Here is a 25242-nt window from a genome sequence, read left to right on the forward strand (position 1 = left end):
GGTTAAAAAAAAAACCTCCAAAAGCTAAGAGATTACAGATTTTACCATTAGTGCAAGTGATGGGAAAAGTACACATACATTTGGGGTAATATTTTTAGACCCCTACATTGGTCCTCCTACACCCACATTTTAACAAATAGGAAAATGTACCTCTAAAATACTCCCAAATTACCAAAAAAATTGAGTTTTACATAATTAATGTAAATTCTATACATCTAAGAGATACTTTCTTCTACTATCATGTAAAATTAGAGAAAATATGGAGTGGAAGAGTTGAGAGAATTCATAAAACTGACTAAATGAGATATATAGTTAAATTGTAAAGGGGTATCACTAGAATTTTGTAAATATATGGTGGAGCGTGAGAAAACCAACTAAAAAGTCTAAACAAACATCACCCTATACATTTTCATTCTCCTTACTTTGTCCGATACGAGACTTCTTCATTTCCCATCATTACCCGCCAACCCCGTGTTTAGATCCTCTATAGTCGCTGCGACATGCATACAAGTATACTACAAATGTCTAAGACGAGTAGACTTAGCATAGAAACCTACAATTTACACCAACTTGTGTAGTGTAAAATCATAAAGATAGTCATTGGACATTAATAACTTGCACATGAAGGAAACTTGGTTAGAAAGTGATATTGTGACATTCTTTTTGCTAAAGTTACTTATTCAATTAGATATGGGCCAAGATTCAAACATGTGGAAATGATGCAATATCCAAATAACTCTCCTTTGGACTCTTTGAGGACATAGTGAAGCTTCTTGTAATTCACTACTCAAGACCACCATCTGCATGCACAAACTATGATAAGTCAATATGTTTGTCACTCATTATTTATACCAAATTGTATGTAATTTTGTTTTTGATGCAATCTTATGCGGAATTTTGGTATAATTATAGCCCCGTCCTATCTCTCTGACGACTAAGTAGTCGTTAGATGAATCCAACGATTGAGATTTGACAGGAGGGAATCCAAATCTATAGATAGACAAAAAATTGCTTATTGAACATTTGAGCATTCTAACCTTTTGAAGTAGAACTTTTATCTTCATCAAGTGGAGATTCAGATGAAGGAGTGGTTGGTGATTGGTTGACATATTCCCTAGCATCAATCAACATTGCAATTACCTCTCTCATTGTAGGCCTATTAAGTGGAGATGAACTGGTGCAAAACAGTGCAATTTTAAGTATAAGAGACATTTCTTCCACAGTTTTTTGTTCACTCAAATCCAATCTCTTATCGAATAATTCAGATGTAGGTACTGATGCTTGAATTGATCTTCTCACCCAGTTAACTAAATCACCACCTTGTTCCAATGGTTGAACTGGTGACTTCCCGGTAACTAGTTCCAGCAAAACTACCCCAAAACTATAGATGTCACATTTTTCTGTTACCTTCATGGTGTAAGCATATTCTGAAAATATAAATAAATCAAGCAACAATTAGAAAAGTAGAAGCAATATAGTGACTGAATCGTAGTTCTAAATTGTGTTTGCAGCCGCAGTTGTGCTTACAGTTACAACCAAGGTTTTAAATTGCGGTTGCCATCACGTTTGCGGTTTGGCTGCAAACCTCTATATTGCGGTAATATGCGGTCATTGCAGTTTTAATGCCATTACACAGACTTCAGAGTCCTTTATATTGCGGCTGCAATTGCGGTTGAGGACCGTAATTTAAAACCATGATTACAACCTTGATATTGTGGAAAAATGCAGGCAAATGCTTACAATACATTCACAATTGTTGTTGCAGTTGTTGGTCGTGAGGGGATCCCGGAGGATCATCACATTGGGCGTTGAACAACCACATAAGTGGATTAGAGACCACATCTAACTCAAAATCTTAAGGCATTAGGTATATGGGTTCTCTCTCTTATATGTTGCTCATCATTCACTTTTCCATCCTATGTGAGACTTCTAACTCACTTGACACACCAACAACAATGTTATTACAGAGACATCTAAAATCTTTATATTGCGACTACAATTGCAGTTGCGGAGCACAATTTAGAATTACTTACTCAATAAGTGTGAAAAAATGTACTTAGCCACTACTAAAATCAACTACCTATAATATTGTACTAAACATTAAGTGAATGATAATCTTTTCTGCTAATACAATCTCTTAATATGCTTTCTAGATATTCTTTTCTCAGCTCACTTTATTATAAAAATGAACATCGGGAAGTAAATTATAACTAGATTAAAAATGAGACTCGATTATTATAACAAGTAAAACTACAATTGCTGTAGTACCTTTATATTGAACTTATTCTTACCTGGGGCAATGTAGCCATATGATCCAGCCACAGCAGACATAGATTTTGATAATGAAAAATCAATCAACTTTGCCAATCCAAAGTCTCCAACATGAGCCTGAAAACTTTGATCAAGCAAAATATTGTTCGATTTGATATCACGGTGAATAATTTGAGGTTTACAATCATAGTGAAGATAGCACAAGCCTTCTGCTGCTCCTAGAGCTATTCTATATCTAATGTTCCAATCCAGTTCACATGTTTTTGAACTTGAATTATGAAGCTTTTCACCAAGGCTTCCATTTTCCATGTATTGATACAATAGAAGATTAGAATCCTCATGATAACAAAATCCATGCAGCTTCACAATGTTCCTGTGCCTGATCTTTCCAAGAGTTGAAATCTCTGCGAGGAAGCTTCTGTCGACGCTTGTTCCTTCTCCTCCGCGTGTATTCAGTTTCTTGACGGCAATAACTTCACCATCATTCATAACAGCTCTGTAAACAGTTCCACAAGCTCCTCTTCCTATAAATTCACTTTCTGAAAAATTCCCAGTAGCTTCCAAGAGATCATTGTAAGTGAAGCCTTCTTTTGGAAAGTAATAGCTATTATCTAGAACATGAGGCTTTGTTTGTTCTTCAAGCGAAACAAAAGAATCGCTGCGGCGGCGCCTCATCATAGTCCAACATATACAAACTATGAAAATAAGAGAAACAAAACCAACCACAGCAGAGACAATACTCACTATCTTTTCCCTTGATAAACCGTCTTTCATCGGCTTTGCATGATGGGATGAAGTTAAAGATGGATGACAATGATTAGTACCTACACGGCACAAACCGTTGTTCCCGGCAAAATTTGTTAAATCCATCTTTCTAAATGGGGTTGTGTCAGGAACAGTTCCTATCAGCTTATTGTTAGATACATTGCATACTAAAAGACTAAGCAAGTCACCAATTGATGAAGGAATTTCGCCGACAAGTTGATTATCATTTAAGTAAAGTGATTCTAGCATTTGCAAGCTCCCTAAGCTATCAGGAATTGTACCAGAAAGATTGTTGTGACTCAAGTTTAGTGCTATCTGAATAGCAGAAAGTCTTCCAAAACGAAAAGGGATGCTTCCTGAAAACCGATTTCCACCAAGCTCCAAATCGGTTAGACGATTAAGGTCCCCCAAAGTGCCCGGTATTTCTCCAAAAAGCATATTATCAGAAACTTTTAGTAGCTCCAAATTCACAAGATTTCCAGTTGAATTTGGAAGCATACCAGTAAACTTGTTCCTGCTGAGATCAAGTCTCTGCAGCTGCACACAGTTTCCTAACTCGTGCGGAATACTTCCACTGAAACGGTTGGACGAAACATTGAATGTTACAAGCTGTGACAAATTTCCAATCTCAGAAGGTAGATAACCTGAAAAATAATTATCTGACAAGTGAAGCCTCTCGAGATTCGTAAGTTTACCAATTCCAGGGCTAATCAGCCCGGAGAATCTGTTCTGATGAAGCTCGAGCGCGGTAAGATTATTAAGTTCATACAGTTCAACAGGTAAACTTCCTGTCAAAAGATTATCCCCAAGCATTAACTGCACAAGTGACTTACAAGTTTTCAATCTATAAGGAATATTTCCAAAGAGCCTATTTGATCCAAGGCTAAGGAATTGAAGCTTCTGATATTCACAAAGACGGATCGGTATCATACCGACAAGATTATTTGAAGATATATCAAGAATAGTAAGGTTTCTAAAACCTCCAAGATGAGGTGGAATCACACCTTCAAGTTGATTATCAAATAGCTGCAAATCCTCCATGAGTTTAAGATTTTGAAACTCCAATGGAATTCTACCTGTTAAGTTGTTCAACGACAAATCTAAATTCCTCAGCAGCCTCAAATTTCCAAGCTCCTTTGGAATATGACCCTGCAAATTGTTTTCAAATAGGTGAAGCAAGGTAAGATTAGAGATTTGACCTAACTCCTTAGGAATGATACCAATCAAATGGTTTTCAGATAGATCAATCTCAATAGCATTAGTACAGTTTCCTAACTCAGGTGGAATTGTTCCATTCAACTGGTTTGTATACATGTACAACCTCTTCAACCGCGGTAACCTCCCGAGTTCTTTCGGGACATCACCGATTAATGAATTTTGATGCAAAGCAATTAATTCAAGGCTACTAATATTTCCAATCTCAGGAGGAAGCTCACCAGAAAAAGAGTTTTGCCATAGAATCAAATTAGTAAGGTTCTGAAGCTTCTGAAGCTCTTTTGGAATAGAACCTACTAATTGATTCTGTGCTAACCCTAATGTTTCTAAGCTTTCACACTCACTGATTTCTGAAGGTAATTTTCCCGAGAGACCATTCAAACCTGCCCGAATAACTCTAAGCCGTTTCAACTTACTGATCGATGCAGGAATGCTTCCTGTTAAGTTGTTGCTATAAATCACTAACTCTTCAAGTGATGTTAATTTACCAATCTCTTCTGGTATTTCACCATACATGTAATTTTCACAAAGGTAAAGCTTCCTAAGTGTTTTGATTTTCCAAATAGGCGTCAAAAATGGTCCATGAAACCTATTTGTACAAAGGTCTAAAACCTCGAGTTTATCACAGTTCACAAAACCATCAGGAATTGGACCAGAGATGAAGTTTTTGGAGACATTCAACTCAACTAACCATGGAAGATTACAGATTTTAGACGACAAATTACCAGAGAGATTAAGGTGGTAAAGATTAACAGAAGTTACTATTGAATCAATACAATAAACACCAGTCCAATTGCATGGAGTTAAATCAGAAACATTCCAGTTAACAAGATTATCATTTGAATGCAAAAGTGAAGTTTTGAACTTCAAAAGATTTGAACCCTCTTCATTAATTGAACTTACAAGAAAGATTCCAAGGCTAAACAATAGAATCATGTAAAAGTAAAAAAACACATTTTTTGAATGGAAACTTAATTCCAATGCCATTTTCTCTCATAGACAAATCAACAAACACATAAAGGGTTATCTTAAAAATCAAAACTTAACAAAACAGAAGCAAAATACACAGAAAGTGTGAACATGAGACAATTAAGAAATTCAAGACAAAACAGAAGATGACATAGAAAACTGAAATAGAAACAAAAAAGATACCGTGTTGTGAAAGAAAAAGAGTTAACTTTGGCGGTGAGAAGAAGAAAAATAGAACCAAATTATGAGAAAATAAAATGACCCTTTTGATTAGATAGAAAAATTAAATAGACCCATGAAAGCAATGAATACAGAACAGAGAGATAAGGAAGAGAGAGAAAAATAAAAAGACATAACATTGATTAATGAAAACATGAAAAAAGTTATGATAAAACGTGAAATGATCACAATTATACAACACTTTACAGCAAAGTGTCATAAACATAAACATAGACTAGTTACTATGATGTGTGGCAATGGAAAAATCAGAACCATAATGTGTGGTTTTTTTTGTTTTGTTGTTGCATGAACAGTTACTATTACTATGATGATTTTGTGTTTGACACATGATGGAGTTGACTAAATGGTGTGTGTGTGTGTGTGGAATGAGAGAGAGAGAGAGAGAGAGAGAATAAGGACGTGTTGATTTGTTAGGATCATACAAAATTTCCGCCATTGTTGCTGAGCCTACCAATATGGAAAATATAAACATTATGGGAGATTTTGATTTTGATTTTTATTTTATGGTGTGTTGTTTGAGTCATTGGTGTAATCATTTCCAATATGAATATGAATGAAAGTGTATGAAAGTTAGTGCCATAGTGCCTAATCACAGTTCAATTATCTATCTCTTCTGCAATGCTTTGTTTCTCCACCGCTACTTAAATTCTACTCCCTCGCTTGCTCTTGTCGTTTAGATATATCAATTTTACCATGAATTTAAACACTATATTTTTTCTTTATATATAAGATGAGATGAAGTATAAAATATATCTTACTTTTTGAATACAATATTAAGGTCTTATTTGTAATTTGAATATGACCACAATTATAAATTGTACTTCTTAAATTCATTAAATAAGTGATGTATCTGATCTATAATATAGATTAAAATACTATTAATTTTACTAAAATATTAATTTAGACTAAAACACTACTACCTCCGTTCCTAATTATAAGATCTTGTTTGACCACTGCACGTATGTCAATGTACAATTTTGATCACTAATATATTTAATTATGTATTAATAAAAATTATAAAAATTTAATATTTTGAAAATACTAAAACAAATTGAACAAAATCTTATATGCTAATATTGACATTTATATATTATTAAAAAATACGGTTAAAACAAGGTAAATGGATAGTACATTTTTGTCAAACAGGATCTTATAATTAGGGGCGGATAGTATTATAGACTTTTAAAACCCTCGTTTAACATAATTTCTAAGACCTTAATATGTACTCCACTTTTTAAATTCATTGGATAACTAATGTATCTAGTCAATAATTAATGTCACCATTTTAATAAATTATAATAATATCTTTAGTTAACGAGAAATTACAATAATTCATTAGATTGTTTTCAATGCATCTAAAGTGATATATTTTGAATTGTAAGGGTTGAGTACCCTTTGTACTCCTTATAATTCAATTTTTGCTTATTAAAAAAAAACAATAAAATTACATTAACCAAGACATTATGTTCAAGTGGTTAATGAACGCCCTAGGATAAATCAAGAATTTTGAAATTAATTAGTAATACCTTCGTCCCTAATTATAAGACTCTGTTTGACCACTGCATGTACGCCAATACACAATTTTGATCACTAATATCTTTAATCGTCTGTTATTAAAAATTATAAAAAATTAATATTTTGAAAATACACATCAAAACAAATTGAACAAGATCTTATATGCTAATATTTATGTTTATATATTATTAAAAAAAATACGGTCAAAATAAGGTAAATGAATAGTACATTTTTGTCAAACAGAGTCTTATAATTAGGAACAAAGGTAGTATATATAAATTGAGAATGGATCCTCTCCGGTGGAATTTACACCATAGAGTGTCCAATTTAAATCTCCACCTTTTATTTTTCTTTAACTTTCTCTGATAATACAAATCAATCATCATGATTCAATGGACCTCTCCTATAGCCGAAGATGATCTATTCTCAAATATAAAATTTAGGGTCGTGTTAACTTGTGTCCTAAGGGCACATAAATTATCTAAAAATAGAAATATAACATTTAATGATAGAAAGAATTTAATGTTTAGAGCCTACACCACAAGTTCAATAAAAAAATTTCACATTTATCTTAAGATTAGAGTAGTGTTATGTGCCCTAAGGTTGATCAGATTAGAGTAGTGTTATGTTAGTGTTGAAAGCGGAGGGGTGATACCTATATGTACTTTCACATTAAGAGAGTAAAATTAAAATGAGAGGATAAAGAGTGTGTGTACCCTACATTGATAAGAAGAGGAATATAGCGTTGTTTGTTTCAGCTTTAAAAAAATTGATTTTATTTAATTTTAAAAATTTACAAAGAAAAAAAGGATAGCAAAACATACTATTGAAGGGCGCACGATCTATAACTCTCCTCCCTATACTCCACAACAACCTGTGTTTCCGATGTTGTATAAATTATTGGCCAGTTTGTTTTGGATTTTTTTCAAAAATAGATTTTATAGTGTTACATAAATTTGTGTAAAAAAAATTTACAAAGAAAATTTTTATAAAAACATTGGTTTGGAGTAAAGGGAGGTGAGTTATAGATGTTGCGCCCTTCAATAGTATCCATTTTTTCTTTGTATATTTTCAAAAATACATAAAAATCAATTTTTTTAAAGCTGAAAAAAAAAACTATATTCCTCTTCTTATCATTGTAGGGTACACACTCTCTATCCTCTCACTTTAATTTTACTCTCTTAATGTGAAAGTACTTATAGGTATCACCCCTTCGCTTTCAACACCAACATAACACTACTCTAATCAGATCAACCTTAATATTCTATCCAAATCAGAAGTTAATAGTGCTTTTTGTTTAATTACATTAACAAGGGTGTGTCTCCCTTAATTTAAATATTTTATATAAAAAAATACTATCAATTAAATTAATCTTGGGAGTAGTATGACGTAATATATAAAATGTCACGCTAAATAGTGTTCCTGAGACACTTGTTATTTGTTAAGCATATATCAAAAATGAAAATAAAAGATAAAATTAATGTTTATAAAGTAACTTTTACACTTTTAAGGTGTTAAATGCATAAATTTTAAGATAATTTTTTTTTCTTAATAAGCTTAACTAATATCCAATAATATCCAATAATTTTAAGATAACTTCTTGTTATTGTCATTATTATTATGGTCTTCAATGTGGTACTCGTTCCATAACACTTTATAAGTAAAAATTCATTTTTTAGGTTCATTGTATATTTAATGTATTTGATCCATAATATAGACCAGATACATTAAATATACAATAAACCTAAAAATTGAATTTTTGTTTATAAAGTGTTACGGAGGGAGTAGTTGATAATGGCATAGTCAATATGGCATCATCATCACTAAATATTGTACCAAAAATAGATGTCCCCCCACTTCTACCCATCTTTCATAGAAAGACAGAAAAATAATGCAAATTCCTCATTGGGTGTTTCATATTGTTTTCTTAAAGCTCTTCCACTTTTCTGATATCTAAGTTGACTATAATTTATTTATATATAATTTTTAGTTTAACTTCTCTAATTTTTTCTACTAGAACCCAATCCTTAAAAGAACTTAATACCTGTATAATACAATTCATCATGAATTACTATAATAGTTAGAGAATGCTATTGTTTTTATAAATTTTATTTGTGTGTAATTAGAGAATGATAAAATTTGAAAGAGTTTGTAAGACGTAGCTATGGAATTGTGGCTATAATTCTACTTTTTTTTTAAGATGATTAAGAGAGAGTACTGAAATTCGAATCCTAGTCCCTATATATCATATATAATATGTTTCAACCAATTGAATTATGTCCACTCACAAAGTTCTCATATTAATAGTTATAATTGAACTCACACTCATGTGAGATAGAAATCAACGATCCCCGCCATCTTACCAACCATCTTGACTTCTAATATTTCCAACATAAAAAATAATAAAAAAAAAAAAAGAAAACTACATTTCATAGTCAAGACAACAAAAAGTTTTAAAGAGATTGCACTATAATTTCCCCCAATTAATTTCCTCTTGTGATTCTTTCGAAATCCAGGGTGCCTGGCTTATTCACATGTTAATTGATGTCTTCTATCACTTTGTCGTTATGTTCTCATGAATACTACATGATTTTCCCATTAGCTATATAATTATGGGCATGTTTGTTTTAGATTTAATAAAATGGATTTTTTTCTTTGTATTTTTGAAAATATATTTTTCTAAAATCGTTTTTCAAAATATTACAAGTTTTTTTTATTTGTTTTTTCTAAATTTAAACACTAATTTTGACATCGTATAACATAAACACACATTATTGAAAAATCAAAACATAGTCAAAATCACAATTTTTTCAAAATGTTGTATTTCAAAAATGATTTTTATGAAAATCTATTTGAAATAGCTTCATAATTAAATGATTTTTTGAAATTTTGATATCCAAAAAAAATTTCAATAAAATGATCAAATACCTAAAATAAAATTTTAAGAATAACTATTCAAACCAAATTTTCATTTGAAGCTTTTATAAAAAGTTTCTTTGTAAAAAATTTTTACACAAAATTATTTAACACTTTAAGAATCTATTTTCAAAAAATCTATAACAAACAGGCCCTATTACTACTTAATCATGATGGCCATGATGTGTTGTGTCAAAGAAGATACTCTTTCAAGAAGTTCAACATCGAGTAGTTGGAAGAAAAATAGATAGAAGATTATTATATGGAAAGTTATATTAAGTTTCGTTCACTACAACAACTCTAGTTTTTTGGGTGTATTGAAGCTTAAGTAATTGTGAGTGTTGAGAGGAGGCTTTCCAATTTTTTCGTGCAAAAGTTATAGTTGAGAGAGTTTGCAATATTAGTCCTTGTAAAACATTGCAATTGTGAGAGTTTAATAGGTTACAATTTCGTCTCATAAAAATTACAGATTTAGCAGTAAAATATTATTGTGAGTTGGTTTTTTTTTTTATTGTTTGAAAATTATGCTTATTTTATTTATTGTGTGAAGATTTTTTTCCTGATTATTTTTTCAACAAGTGCCATCAGAGAAAAAAATCCAATCGAGAGAGAAAGAGAAGTTGTACTAACGATTATTTGAAGAGAGGAATTGGTTATGATCTTATTTGTGGTTTTTCTCAAATAGTGTCATGACTACTTTCAAGTTGGATGTTCCTTTGTTTGATGGGAGGATGAACTTTTCCTAATGGCAATGCACAATTCAAGACTAAGTGAGATGAAAAATTTAGTGTGGAGTACAATTCAATAAAAGAAAGAGAGCATAATTCGATCGACACTTGCTCCACAGATTAAAATGACTGTAGTGAAAGAAACATGTCCAAAGAAATTGTGGGATTTGTTGGAATCTAAGTTTGCATCAACTACATTAACCAATCGCGATTGATATAAAATAAATTTGTACTCGCTGAAAATGGAAGATGAAGCTGAGGTAATGTGTTTGAACATATTAGTAAATTCATTGGGTTAGTATCAAGACTTATGAATGCATGCGACAATATCAAAGATGAAGAACAAGTGTTACTATTGTTGAGTTTGCTATCCAAATCTTATAAACCACAACTAGACGTGGTTGTGAAATCATTGAAAGAAAGTCAACAAATGGTGGGTGTTAATAAATCTTCCGAAAACAATTAAATACTAGTAACTAAAAATCGGCAAGAAAACATTATATAGATCAATAATTTAGTTTTTATGTGTCAGATTTTAGTACTATGTTATTTTGTAATCCTATACTCTGGTGAACGAATGACTCCAAACACACAAGGGTGTATTGTGTAGTGAAAAAACGACTAAAAATAAGCACTTAAAAATAATTAAGCCAAATAAAATAAAGTGCTTGAGAATAACTTTAAATAAAATAAGAAAGTACAAAATAAAGTTGCTGAAAACAATTACATAAAATGAAAATAACTTGCACAGAAAATAAAAGAGATGAAAGGGATAGAAAAAGACACAAGAAAATTATTCTGATTTGGCCAAAAACAAAGGGCCTACTCCTATAACGCCCAAATTTTTTGAAAATATTTATTTTATTAGAATTTAAGTAATTTTGATGTGTGTATGTGTAAATGGAATTAATTGTGGGGTAGAAGTATTAAATTAGTGACAGAAACCATAAGATAAATTTATTTAATTTAATAACTAAAATTGAGAGTGAGAAAAATAAGAAGAAAATAAATTAAGTGAAAAATAGAGATTTTTATGAGAAAATAATTGTAACTAAAAATGAGAGTTTTTAGGGAAATATTATGAAAACAAGTCAGTTTAAATAATCTTTTTTTTTTAGAAAAAGAAACCTAATTAAGAGGAAATTAGGATGGCCCAAAAAAAACAAAAGAAAAGAACACCTGAAAACACTCTGAAAATTATATTTAATATTTTTTAATTATTTATTCTGCAGTATATTTTTTTTAAAAAAATTAAATTATTAAAACTCGAATTTTAAAAAAATAATTTAATAATTTAATTATTATTTAAAAATCAATTGATTTTTAAATAATTAAATTATTAAATTATTTTTTTTTAAATTGATACAACATTACTGACGGCTGCGGTTCGCCAGGAATTCACCCTCGAATTCCGTTATTGGCGGCTGCAGGCCGTCACAAATGAGCATCCTTTTTGCTTTGACCGTTGAGTTGTCATGTGCATTATTGGCGGCTCCAGGCCGTCAGTAACGTTATTGACGGTCCTGGGCCGCCAGTAAAGATTACCGGCGAGCATTTTCCAGAGGGCCTTTGGCCGCCAATAATGCATGTAATTTTGACGAAATTTGTGCATTATTGAGGGCTTTTGGCCGCCAGTAATACATTGTTTTCTTGTAGTGCTCTAATCCGACTCTAAAGAAGTGTTAGCGTCGGTTTTTAGCCTTTAGAGTGGACTTTCGTCCGACTCTAAAAACAGCTTTTCTAGTAGTGACGATATTGTGAATTTATCTCATCATTGTTTTCAAATGAGTTTAAAAAAATCGTTTTTTATATGGATGTATATGTATAGGCGATTGAGACTAAAAGTAATTTCAAACTAGTCTATATATTTAGTGATTTAAAAGGCATCCTTTATGCGTTAAAGATCAAGGTATTACAGGGCACACCTCATGCAATTTCCACATTATGTGTTATCTTTTTTTTTTTTTGGTGTATATGTGTTATCTTTTTTATTATTACTATTTTGACAATAAAATATAATCTAATTATACTTTTAAATTTTAATCGTTAAATAAATGTTGTCACATCGTTAATGCATTAATTTCACAACTTATTTTTTTCATAATTAATAATCACCGTGATTTCTATGTTAATAATCCCTATCATGAAAGGCTAAAAGAGAAATAAAAATATATATTGAAAGTTTAATAAAATAAGAAACAGAATAATGAATTTTGATGATCTTCAAGAATTTTATATTAGTTCTTTAACAGTTAAGTAATCAATTGAGTGAGTTAAAGGGATGAACTTCAAGGTGTGTACAACAAAAAAAAAAAAAAAGGATGAACTCGACACATTGACGTTCCTTAGAGTCATTTAACAATAGATTTTTTTCTTATAAAGTGATAAAAAAAATTCTATTTGTTACATATACATACAAAAGAAGAAAAAATGGCTCGAAGTTTATTTTGTGCTTTGATTATATTTCTTTCGATTTTTCTTGTGGTTACTCATGGCGGTAAGTCATTTTTCACACAAATTTTAAATTTCTAATTTTTCTTATTTGACATCACCTTTTAAGAAAATTTATTCTATTCTTATTTGACATCACAGATCCCGAAGAACAAATAGAATTTGTTATAAAAGGTGTTCCCTGTGTTAGTACTTTTGATTGTCCAATAACTCATTGCTACCCTCCTTCAACTCCGCAGTGCATTAATGAATATTGCGGTTGCGTCTAAGTGTAACAATTATGTTGAAAAATAATTACAGTTAAATCAATTTTTTGGTCTAAAAAAATTAATTATCAAATTCTATCATTTGTCAACATAAAAAGTGGCATGTTTTGTATCTACAAGATTTTTTTTACATGCAGTTTTAGTCCATACTATTTTTAAAAACATAGAACTTTTAAAACGAGGTCAATTAAAAATGAGAATATTAAATTTCAAAAGGTTAAAATAAAAATTATAAAACATAAAACCTCACCCTAAAAATCAAATTTTGAGGTTTTTTTTTTACAAATGTTTTATAATATTTTAAACACGTCTCTAAAGTAATCATTCAAAAATGTACATTAGCTTAAAATATGGACTAAAACTGCATGCACAAAAATATTTTAGGACAAAAACATACATTTTTTTATAAGGACGAAAGGTGAAATTTGATAATTTTTTTTAGGCGAAAAGTTTATTTAATCCAGTTAATTATATGTTGCTTTTAATCATATAATTTTATTTGTAAGTCATAATGTATGCATATTGTTTGTGTTTGTCTGTTTGTGGAATTATATGAGATATATTTTACGGTTAAAAATACTTTTGGTCCCATTAAATATACAAATTTACTTTTTTAGTCCTTCTAATTTTATTTTTTTGAACTTTGATCCTTCTAAAATTGATTTTTTCAATTTTAATCTCAACAATTCTTTATAAAAATATCATTAGTTAATAATTTAATTTTTAATCTCTGTTAATTTCTCTTTAACAAATTATATATTAAACTATTAAGACAGAAATTAAATAGTTAAATTATTAAATCTCTGTTAATTAAAAAGTTATATATGTTGGTTTCCAATGCTCCTTCTTTGTAATCTTTAAGAAACTCTCTAAGCACCTTCACCAATTTTTTCATTTGTAAGGCTTTCAATATCATCAAAAACTTGTTTTGCCCAGTCATTTTGCATATACTTCAAGGACAAAAAGAAGAAAAATAATAAAACCTCAAGTTCTTATCCCTCTTGTGGAAAATAGTTATCATTATTTATTCTCTCAAGAAAAAAAATATAAAGAAAACCTTGGTTAGTGTTGAGAGAGTTCGAGCTTGGAGTTCAGGAGAAACAACAGATCAATACTTTTAAGAAAAAAATACAATGCTAAATTTTTTCTAAAAAGTACGCCACATATGATGCATTTCTCAGCTTTCTCTTCTCCATCCCCTCTTCTAATCGAAACATTTTTGAGCCACTTCTCTCATTATTTTATGTCCCTAAGATTTCTTAGTGGTCCCAATACCATAGTTGTTAAGTTACTTTTTGCCATATTTAAGGGTGTAATTCTAAAACAGATCATACAACGAACTAGGACTTGGGTACAAATTTAACGGACTGATTCATTTTAGGGATGTCCTGATTGATATTCTATTTGCACAATTTTAAACAGTGTCAATAGCATGATTGATACTTTGTTTAGCATTTTCTTTATTTTAATAGTGAAAATAGTTTAAACCATTAGATTTGATCTAGTGGTGAAAGATTTAAATAACATGAATAACGGAGTATTATATTCCAATCAGATATTTCACCCCTTTTCTACAAAATCAAAATCAATACATTTAATGATCACAATTTGAACCATTTGATCTCGATTATAAAATAATGAATTAAATATAAATATATTTAGTACAAATAATTTTACTTCCTAAGGACCTATTGTGTGTTGCAGTTACAATTATAGTTTAAAATTGTGTGTACACGTGTTTCATAATCGAAAGGGGTGTTGTTGACCTCAACCGACATCTACTTCTAGGGATATCAAGTTTTCCAAATTGAACTTTGATGAATTCAGCTAATGAAAGAACACTTGTGATGACCAAAGTCAGATAGGCCTAACTCTTTCAAACCACCACAACACCACTTGAAGCTAATTTCTTGCATATCCCATAATCAATTCCCTTATTAGCTCCTATTACTAATGCATACCTAGGAAAACAAGGTAACATTATGAGTCTTTATGAAGCTTGTGATTAATTGTAATATGAATATGTATATAAACTTATAACATAAAATGGTACTACTTTTTGTTGTTTCTGCCATTGCTTTGGAAAGAGTGAAGTGCTAGCAAGTATGAGTATACTAAAATAAAGATGATGATACAACATAAAGGATGAGATGGGTCACAGAGGAGAGATGAAAGTGTGAGATGTTGAGAAAAGAGAGAGCGTACGAGAGAGAAGAGAGAAAGAAATTTTACAAATGAAAAAAAAATCTGACAGAAGAGAAATATATATCTATTTGGGCCTCAATGCATGTGTTCCATCTGTTACCATTATTGAATGAATGGAAGCTTGTATGTGTCAAGATCTCATTTGTCTAGATGAAATGTCAAACCTAGCCAATTGTTTGGATAAACCATCAAATAAACCAGCCATCATACCAGCCAATTGTTTTGGAATACTTTAGGAGAGTGGTTCACACAAGATATTTGGCAAATAATTAGTGGATGAATGTGATTTGCTAAGCCTATAGATGTCTATTGCTAATTGGTCAATAGTGTGACACAAGTGGTGGATACTTGAGTCCTTAACCATTTGGTTCTGGGTTCGATCCCTGGCCAGTGCGTATGGAGAAATATTTGTTGAGAGAGGTCAACCCCTTAAATGAATCTCAGTTACCTCGAGGGGATTAGTCTCTGCAGTTGAGCGCAGAGGATACCTTTCATTTACAAAAAAAATAAAATAAAGATGATGATCTTCATTAAAATGTGTTTGCGAGTATGTTTATATCAATAAATCAAATTGTCCTTTAATAATATTCAATAGTTCAAATCAAAGTTGATGTTCAAACAATATATTGCCGGCCAAAGCAATACATTTTTAATCTATATACTTTTTTATTTTTAAAGTTTTTCCAGATTTTAATTATGTTGTTATCAACAAAATCAATCAACTATTAAGTGGTTAATGAACTTTCCCCGAGATAAATCGTGCAATGATATCCCTCCTTCAAAATCTCTTTTGGTTTGGAGGTTGATGCTTGACAAAGTCCCTACAGATGATAAACTTATGGAAAGAGGGTGTTGCCTTCCATCTATGTGTTCCCTCTGTAATACTACTTTTGAGTCTTCTTTCCATCTTTTCTTCACATGCAGGTTTGCCTTTACTCTTTGGTGTTGGCTAGCTACTGTCCTTAATTTAACTCTTCATTTTTAAAGTATAGAAGATATTTGGAACCTTTGTGAAAGATCTTGGTCCCTTCAGTGCAAGATTGTTATAAAGTCTGTCATTGGTAACATCTTAAATTCAATTTGGATGGCTAGAAACAATGCTAGATTTCATGATAAAAGTACTCATTGGAGAAATGTTGTCTCTTGGATATCAACAAATACTGCTCTTGTTGGTAACAAAACTTCAATGTGCTCAAACTCTTCTTTAATTGATTTCAAAATTCTAAAGCATTTCAATATCAACATACACCCTCCAAAAGTGTTTTGGTTACCTCCTTTGATTGACTGGGTGAAGTGTAATACGGATGGTGCCTCGACTCAAATCTCCTCAGCTTGTGGAGGCATCTTTCGAAATCACCTTGTTGAATTCATTTGTTGTTTTGCTGAAAATACAGGTATTAATACTGCGTACTTTGCTGAGTTATGTGGGGCTATGAGAGCCATTGAGATTGCTACTGATAATGGTTGGAGAAATGTTTGGCTTGAAACTGACTCTACTCTTGTAGTGCTTGCCTTTAAGTCAGCATCTTTAGTTCCTTGGAAGATTAGAAATAGATGGAACAATTGCATGTATAACATTACCAACATGAACTTCATGATATCCCATATATATAGGGAAGGTAACAATTGTGCTGATGCTCTTGCAAAAATTGGTCTAACTCTAGTGCACCTTTCGTTCTGGAATGAATTACCCCAAGCTATATTGGAAAGTTACTCTTCTGATAGACTTGGTAGACCTAAGTTTAGATTTTCTTATATGTAAGGAGGTTTTGGTTTGGTCCCCTCCTTTTTTTTGGTATCTTTCTCTTTTTTATCTATCTATATATTTTGAGGTAGTAGCACTTTCCTACTTCTCTTTTGGTCTAAAAAAAAAAATCAAATTTTCCCGAAAAAATTGAGAACTTTTTTTTCTTGAAAATCGAAACATTTTTCCCCGAAAAAATCCGAAACTTTTTTTCCAAAAAAAAAAATTCCGAAAAAATATCGGAAATTTTTTTTCCAGAAAAACTCCGGAATTGTTTTTATCTGAAATCAAAACTTTTTTTACCAGAAAAAATAGGGAACTTTTTTTCGAAAATTAAAATCGATAGTTTTTTATCGAAAAAATATCAGAAACATTTTTACGGAAAAACCGGGAATTTTTTTTCGAAAAAAAAAATTCAAAATTTTTTCCCGAAAAATAATCGGAAACTTTTATTCCGATAAAAACTCATAATTATTTTTCTCTGAAATCGAAACCTTTTTTCTGGAAAAAATCGGAGACTTTTTTTTTTGGAATAAAATATCAGATCTTTTTTCCCAAAAAAAATTGGAACCTTTTTTCCCGAAAGAATTCCGGAATTGTTTTTTTATCTGAAATCAAAACTTTTTTGGGGAAAAAATCGGGAACTTTTTTTCCGAATAAAATATAAGATATTTTTTCCCAAAAAAAGATCGGAAACTTTTTTCCGAAAAAAACTCTGGAATTGTTTTTTTATCAGAAATCGAAACTTTATTCCCAGAAATAATCGGGAACTTTTTCTATGAAAAGAATTGAAAAAAATTTCCCGAAAAAATATCAAAAACTTTTTTCCCGAAAAAAGATCGGATGCTTTTTATCTTGAAAAAACTTTGGAAGTGAAAACTGAATTTTTTAAAAATAAATTCTGAAAACTGGATTTTTTTTACTAAAAATCAGTATTGAAAAAAAAAAACCAGTTATTAAACCAAAAACCGGTTTTTAAAAGTAAAAATCGGTTATAAAAGTGGTTATGAACATAACCAATTTTATAATTGGTTTTGTAAAAACCAAACCGATTATGATATTTGATTTTAATATCCGGTTATGATATTTAGTTATGGATTGGTTATCAACGGTAATTTTTATTAATCTAATTGTCACATGAAAGCAATCTTATTTTTTGAACAAGTGAAAGCAATCTTATTAGTTTATCTAGTCCAATGGCTATTTAAAATTGACAAATAAAAGTGACGCAAATATGGCTATTTCTTGAGAGTCGCTCCATGACATAGGCTCTGTTTGTTTCAGATTTTTCACAAAAAAAATCTATTTTTTTCCAAAAAAATATCTATTTTTTTATCTTGTGTTTATTTCAGATTTTTTCAAAAATCATTTTAGTAAAAAAATTATTTTTCCATCAAAATGAGAATCTATTTTCAATAGCTTTTATCAAAATTCATTTTTTTTTATCATTCATCATCTCTCACCATCTTAAAAAAATAAATTTTAATGATTGTAAACAAACGGGAAATAGCTTTAGATTTTTTTCAAAATCTCTAAAAAAAATAATTTTCTTGAAATAGATAAAAGCTGAAATTGGCTAGAGAAATCAGGTCTTATATTATTTCTATTAAACTGTCCAAAGCTGAAATTGTGAAAAATACACAACATAGATATAAAATTTGGTGATTTATGTTATGAAGTTTTATATTTGCTATTGTACATTCTTAATTATGGATTAGAAGATTTGAAATTTAATTGGTCCTCTGTTTTTTTTGGCTTATGAAATTGAATTTTATCTTTGTTAATATATTTACTATGAATTTAATTTATATGCACCGTCAGTGTAAAATTATTTTGCACATGCGTCCAATAATATAATGACACATCATGTATGGTAATTAAAAACACATGATGTGTCACATTCATTAAGTGATGTGGCAACGCGTCATTGGATGTATGTGTAAAAAACTTTTACACCGACGGTGCACACCAATTAAACTCATTTACTATTGGGGTTGGGGTCCTCTGTTTTTTTAGCTTATGAAAGTGAAGTATACCATTATCGTATACCTTTGAAGTTTTGTGATTATTGTGCTTTTGGGGTTGTTTTGACTTTTTGTTACCTTATTTTAAGCTTTCAAATCTCCTAGTGCTTGGATCCTATAGTTTTGATGAATTTATTTGAGCTTATTTTAAACATTTATGCGACTCGTACACAAATCATAACTTAATTGATAGAAATGTTGAAATTCCTAAGTTGAACGCTAGGATCGGAGTTCGAACTCTAGTCCCTCCACATGTGTGTGTGAGTTTTTAATGATTTGTCATTTTTGTCTATCTACAAAAAAAAAACATTTGTGCGATTGAGAGAACTTATTGAAGCAATGTATGACATATCTATAAACTGTTTTCAGTTTATGTTTAAAAGCTCTCCAAAATAGCTTATGAAAATAACTAATATAGCTTACGAAAATAACTAATAATTTATAAGTATTTACACTAGTCGCACTTCAATTATAAAGTTTGGGAACTTGTTTAAAACCTTATGTATTATGAAGAGCAAAATGAGAGTGAAAAAATCATTCTCCTTAATGAATCAATGTACATACATGAATTTATAGTGATATACAAAGGAAATTCATTATAGTTAAGATGTACATTAGTGTAGGTGATTGTAGCTTGTATGCTAAGTAAGTAACATTTAACTAATCTTAACTAACTTCATATGCTTCTAGTGTAGTTGTTCCTTTTGAGCTTCTTGGTGTTTAAATAGAAACAATCATAATTGATCTTGAATGTTGGTGTATGATACTTGGAAAAAAAATTGGCTTTCAAAAGGAGAAGAGCATGAGGAAGGGAAGAAAGAGTTGATCTCTATCTTTAAGACACTAGAGGAGAAATTAGGAGACAATCCTTTTTATGGTGGTGACACTTATGAGACGTATGGTAACTTCAAAATGGAAGTGGAGTGTCCTAAACTCAAAACTCATTGTTTGGGCCAAGAGATGCATGGAGAAAGAGAGTGTATATATCAAAAACTCTTCCTAATCAGAAGAAGTTGTATGATTATGTTGTGAGTGTGACAAAAACACTTGGTTTGGATTAAAGAGGGACTTGTTGAATCAAATCAATTATGTAAACCGAGTATTCTCTACGCGCAACTGCAGAGACTAATCTCTCGAGTCTTGTACGACCCAAATGGACGACACTAATCTCATGTACTTTTAATTATTCCTTAAGTATGAATTCATACAACTTTGACTTGGACATTAATAGCTTGGTTAAAAATTACCTTAAACAATATTGCATTGAGAAATATAGAAATATCCATTGAGAAGATCATAAGTAGCAAAACGAATGGCACACCCAAATACCATTTTTGTTCTGCTATTTTTATTATTCAAAAACATGATTCTATAATTTATGGTCCATAACTCCTACAGCAGTCATAAACATCAAGGTTTCTGCATTATTCATTACAACATCACAAGTTTTCACAATATCAAAGATAACAATATAATCATAGTTGTGACTGCGATCGCAACTGCAATTTAAAATTTTATCGAGAAGACACATCCCCTTAGAACCGTGCCTCTAATGTCCACGTTGTGAAAGTCCATTCTCCTCTAGAAAACGTTTCACCTTGTCTTCTTTAGGAATAGACTTAGATACACTCTCCTTTTTAAGACACCTTTTTGCCCAAGAAGTGATATTAGGATATTTTTCATCATCAATGAATTTCCCAGCAAAAGTATAAGTATAGAACATGCAAAACAATGGAACAAGGGCCACATCCACAAAGCCAAAGTTGTCTCCACCAAAATAAGGTTTGTTTCCTAGTTGTTCTTCCAACACTTTAACAGCCTCAAGAAATTCTTTTTTTGCAGCTTCTTTAGCCTCTCCTTCAGCTTTTGAAAACTTAAACCCAATCTCATATATCTATTTTATTCATAGTAGTTAGTACAAAATTCACATTTTCCTAACATTTATTTATATAAAGATAAGAGTTAAAATTGTTTTTTTTTTTAATTTTAAAAAAGAGCAATTTTCGTCTCTTTATTTAGTCCCTGAAAAAGTAAAATAGGGACTAAAATTTAGCAAAATTTATGTATATACTAAATTTGAAAAACTGGACTAAAAACATATTCAATTAATTAAGTTAAAAAAATAAAGTTAATTATGCTAAACATTATCATGGTAATGAAGCACCAGAAGAGGAATTTGGATTTGTTGCGGCAAGCAACCACGTATTCATATAGTCGTGAACATCTATGATTGTTGGATTGAGATCGGTTCAAAAATTTCAATGCATATTTTAATATTGAAATATGGACTGTCCAATCTCGATCCAACAATCATCAATGTTCTCGACTGCATGAATACTTCATTGCTGACCACAACAAATTCAAATTGCTAGAAGAAATACCTTAGTGTCAATGTAGTTAGCCCAAAATTTAACTTGGGCTCTTTGGTAAGGATCAGAAGGAAACAAAGGAGAACGATCATTCCAAACCTCATCAATATATTCAACAATATTTAGTGACTCACAAATGGATTTGCCATTATGAATTAATACTGGTATTTTCTTGTGAATTGGGTTCATTTGTAGTAGTAAAAGGCTTTTGTTGCTGAAATCTTCTTCTCTGTTCTCATACTTAATACCCTTTTCCTCTAATGCAATTAGGACCCTCATGCCATAAGGACTTGGCCAGAAATTCAATAGGATCACCTCATCTGCCATTGCTCAGATAGAAGACTCCAACAAAAGAAAAATCAACTTAGGTGTTTAGGTTTTGGTTGTTAATATGTATAAATGGTTGAGAAGCATGTTAATGAAACAATAAACAATTCATTGAAACAAAGAGGGTGGTTCTTGGACGGATATTTTTATGCATATTGTTTCCTATGAGACAATGTACTTTGTCATATTTCTTGTTGAGAGCACTCTAAATTGCAGTTCAAAGATGATTCTATTTAGATTGTAGTGTAGTATCTATAATCTTGACAATAAGTGTCTAAAATTTTCCACTGTAGATTTACCAAAATGGTGGGTTGCATTTTTTCCAATTTTTTAATCGGTTTTGACAGCTGCCCAGTTAAAATGGTGGGCCAAGTATTTTCTATAATTTAATGTTTATTTTTTTGTCTTTGTTGCAAATTTTGTCATTTTGTAGGAGCCTATACAATAATTGAGTGCACACAAACTTGGAGTGCACACAAACTTTACACCTACACTTATATTTTTATGTTCAAACCTTTGTCTATAAATATCAAAGGATTGCCCATTATTTTTACACATCAAAACTGTCTATAAATACAAATTTTTCTATTTTCTTTCATTTTTCTTTATTTCCATTTCTTCAACAATAACTAAGCAGCAAATATTGATTTCCTTTGTCTTTATTTTTTGCAATGATGATTGATGATTTCTTGAGCCTGAAAATAGAAAACTCATTTGATTAGATCTCATACACAATCAAACTTTTTGTGAGGTATGAATATATGAACAAAGATTGAGACCATGAATTACTTTTCAATGCAATTTATTTGCTTTTATCGAGACTTATATATGAACAAAGATTGAGACCATGAACTATTTTTCAATGCAATTTATTTGCTTTGATTGAGAATTATATTTTGTCATTATGTTTGCTCTTTTTTTAGGTGAGGCTCACTTCATTCAATGATCTTGGTTCGATGATCTTGCTTCCGAGTTTCAAAGGTAAAGAGATCAGTTTTTCAGGAAACTCATTTCTTTCATGAAAATTGTCTTTAGTAATACCCTCTTAAATTACTAACTTCATAATTTTAGTGATGTCCTTTTTACTTCATAATTATCAGAATTTGCAATTTACTAACATTTACTTTTTTGCAAATAGACTATGTAAACATGGGATTACGAAAAACAGTTTATATATAGGTACATATTATTATATATGAACAAAGCATCAGGCCATAAACCATCTACTTATGTTACTTCGTTTGAAATAAAGTTTTGTGATTATGTTTGTTCTATTTTTTTATAGGTGAGCCTCACTTCTTACGAGGATATTGCTTGTCTTTCACAAAGGTAAAAAAATGTTTTCCTAAAGGTATTTATTTTGGTTGGTTTTTTCTACAACAGCATATCAGTACATAAAAATGAGATTGCATATATTGCTTCCACCTTTATAACACCCTCATTCAAATAAGGATTTGAATTTATGACCTTATTAAAAAATTCTTTCAAGGTTACTAATGTGTTGGCAGCTATGGTCAAGGAAGTAGTATTTGAGAAGAGCATACACTACACTACTAATGAAGAGAGCAAAGTTTTGAAGACTTTGACATGTGAATAAAGAAGCAATTTATCATGTCACTTGCTTAAATCAAATTCGGAAAATAACAAGGCATAACCAATCAAGTTCATAGACATATGATGCTAAGCGTATCTCCCATTGGAGCACTTATCAACTTATTAAGCTCAACTAACTCTTACTTTGTTTTCCCAATGGGAAAATGTTTATGTGGTAGGCATGATTATTTCAATTTGAGGATTTTTTTTAAAAGGAATTTAAGGACTGTCTTTGATTAAAGAGTGGTTGCTTAAAATAAATGAACTAAATCCATTAAATATGAACCTTTGGGGTTAAAAGTGATTGAAATATTAAAAGAGCTTTGGCATAAGTAAATGGAGGTGATGTTTACCTTGAGTGCTACTGTGATAGCAGCTATGGTCAAGGAAGGAAGGAGCATAATGATTTGAGAATATCCTACACCAACAATAGAGGGCCAAAATGAATGCAGATTAACTATCTTCAGTGTATCGATGGAGGTGATGCAATGGCAGAACCGCAAAGGGGGAGGATGATTCCAAATACTTTAGTAAAACATTTCAAAGCAAGCAACATGCATACAGAACTTGAAGAACTAAAAGACTCCAGATTTGTGCCTTCGATGATTTAACAGCATCCTCATTTCGTTCTCATAGTTCAACACATTACCATCCACGTTTCCAGAGTAATGTGTATAGATATATTTGTATCTAATCAATAGTCTGAATTTTAGAAGGATTATTAAAATTTAAATTTAATTAATAGTTTAGTAAGTAATGATACATCAACTATAGCTAGACTGACTATGCTGCAATTAAAAATAATGCAATCACTATAGTCAATGTAATAGAAATGTTGGATTGCTTAAGCTCAATAGAACAAAAACAAAAGACAAAAAACTGAATATAATAATAGTGACCTACATTTACATTACTTGAAAAAATCCTTGAAAAATTGGATAATTTTTATTCTTTTGAAGGAAATAAATCAGCGATTGAACATCCATTGAGCTATGAACTATCATTCTCGGGTTAATAATAGGGAACCACAACTTATATTTTATTTTTTAAAAAAGCTAATTTTCTATTGTAAAACATGTTTCTGCAGAGAAGTAGATTAATGGAAATAAATACTACCCTATCACCTGCAGATTTACAAAGAAATTAAAAACAAAAATGTTGTAGATCCAAAAATAAGCACACGCAGTAAAGACATTTTTAAAAAAAAAAACAAAAAGTTTAGATTTTATTACAAGCACATTTACAATATTTTTCGAAAATAACAAAAAAATTATATCCACAAAAATAGAAAAAAGGAACCACAAATCCATAAAACTAGAACCTTACCTCTGTTGCCACTGTCTTAAATCGTCTCCTTAGCTGTCGATAGCTGCATGTAGTGGCCGCATCTCACAATTTGAGAAGTACATGATGGGTTCATGGATTTAAAATCAGATGAAAGACATGTTTTATGGGTGAAAAAGAGGGAGAAGACAAGCGATATACAAGGAAAGACATAGAGAACAATGAAACTATTAGAGACGAAAAATGAGAGTTGTTTTGTGGATTGTTGTTACTCTGTAAAAGCAAATGGAAGAGAAAGGAAATAGGTGGCGGCTGGCAAAATAGAAACCCTAGCCAAATTAATGAGTTCTCAGTTTTGGG

The 25242-nt window shown here is 30.7% G+C and overlaps 3 protein-coding genes and 2 long non-coding RNA genes across 5 annotated transcripts; 3 read left to right on the top strand and 2 right to left on the bottom strand.

The window, feature by feature from the left end:
- Window positions 1–632: 632 nt before the first annotated feature.
- On the bottom strand, window positions 633–6078 carry LOC123897827 (leucine-rich repeat receptor-like serine/threonine-protein kinase At1g17230). Its single transcript, XM_045948614.1, has 3 exons — window positions 2292–6078; window positions 1038–1427; window positions 633–800 (listed from the first exon to the last, which is right to left on the bottom strand). The coding sequence occupies exons 1-3, from the start codon at window positions 5236–5238 to the stop codon at window positions 784–786; spliced, it is 3354 nt and encodes a 1117-aa protein (XP_045804570.1). The 5' UTR covers window positions 5239–6078; the 3' UTR covers window positions 633–783.
- Window positions 6079–12842: 6764 nt separating this feature from the next.
- Window positions 12843–13360, top strand: LOC123898731. The gene is made up of 2 exons (XR_006805408.1): window positions 12843–13116; window positions 13212–13360. It is a non-coding gene; the product is annotated as an uncharacterized LOC123898731 (long non-coding RNA).
- A 753-nt stretch (window positions 13361–14113) lies between these two features.
- LOC123899387 lies at window positions 14114–17316 on the top strand. The gene is made up of 2 exons (XM_045950500.1): window positions 14114–16939; window positions 16976–17316. Exons 1-2 carry the CDS (start codon window positions 16626–16628, stop codon window positions 17301–17303), a joined length of 642 nt encoding a protein of 213 aa, XP_045806456.1. The 5' UTR covers window positions 14114–16625; the 3' UTR covers window positions 17304–17316.
- Window positions 17317–20502: 3186 nt separating this feature from the next.
- Window positions 20503–24122, bottom strand: LOC123899388 (probable glutathione S-transferase). The gene is made up of 3 exons (XM_045950501.1): window positions 23952–24122; window positions 21691–22700; window positions 20503–21203 (listed from the first exon to the last, which is right to left on the bottom strand). Exons 2-3 carry the CDS (start codon window positions 22003–22005, stop codon window positions 20859–20861), a joined length of 660 nt encoding a protein of 219 aa, XP_045806457.1. The 5' UTR covers window positions 22006–22700; window positions 23952–24122; the 3' UTR covers window positions 20503–20858.
- Window positions 22708–23958, top strand: LOC123899389. Its single transcript, XR_006805576.1, has 3 exons — window positions 22708–22986; window positions 23144–23184; window positions 23291–23958. It is a non-coding gene; the product is annotated as an uncharacterized LOC123899389 (long non-coding RNA).
- Window positions 24123–25242: the final 1120 nt, after the last annotated feature.

The sequence above is a fragment of the Trifolium pratense genome, linkage group LG7, assembly GCF_020283565.1.
Source record: "Trifolium pratense cultivar HEN17-A07 linkage group LG7, ARS_RC_1.1, whole genome shotgun sequence".
In the NCBI taxonomy this organism is placed as follows: Eukaryota; Viridiplantae; Streptophyta; class Magnoliopsida; order Fabales; family Fabaceae; genus Trifolium; species Trifolium pratense.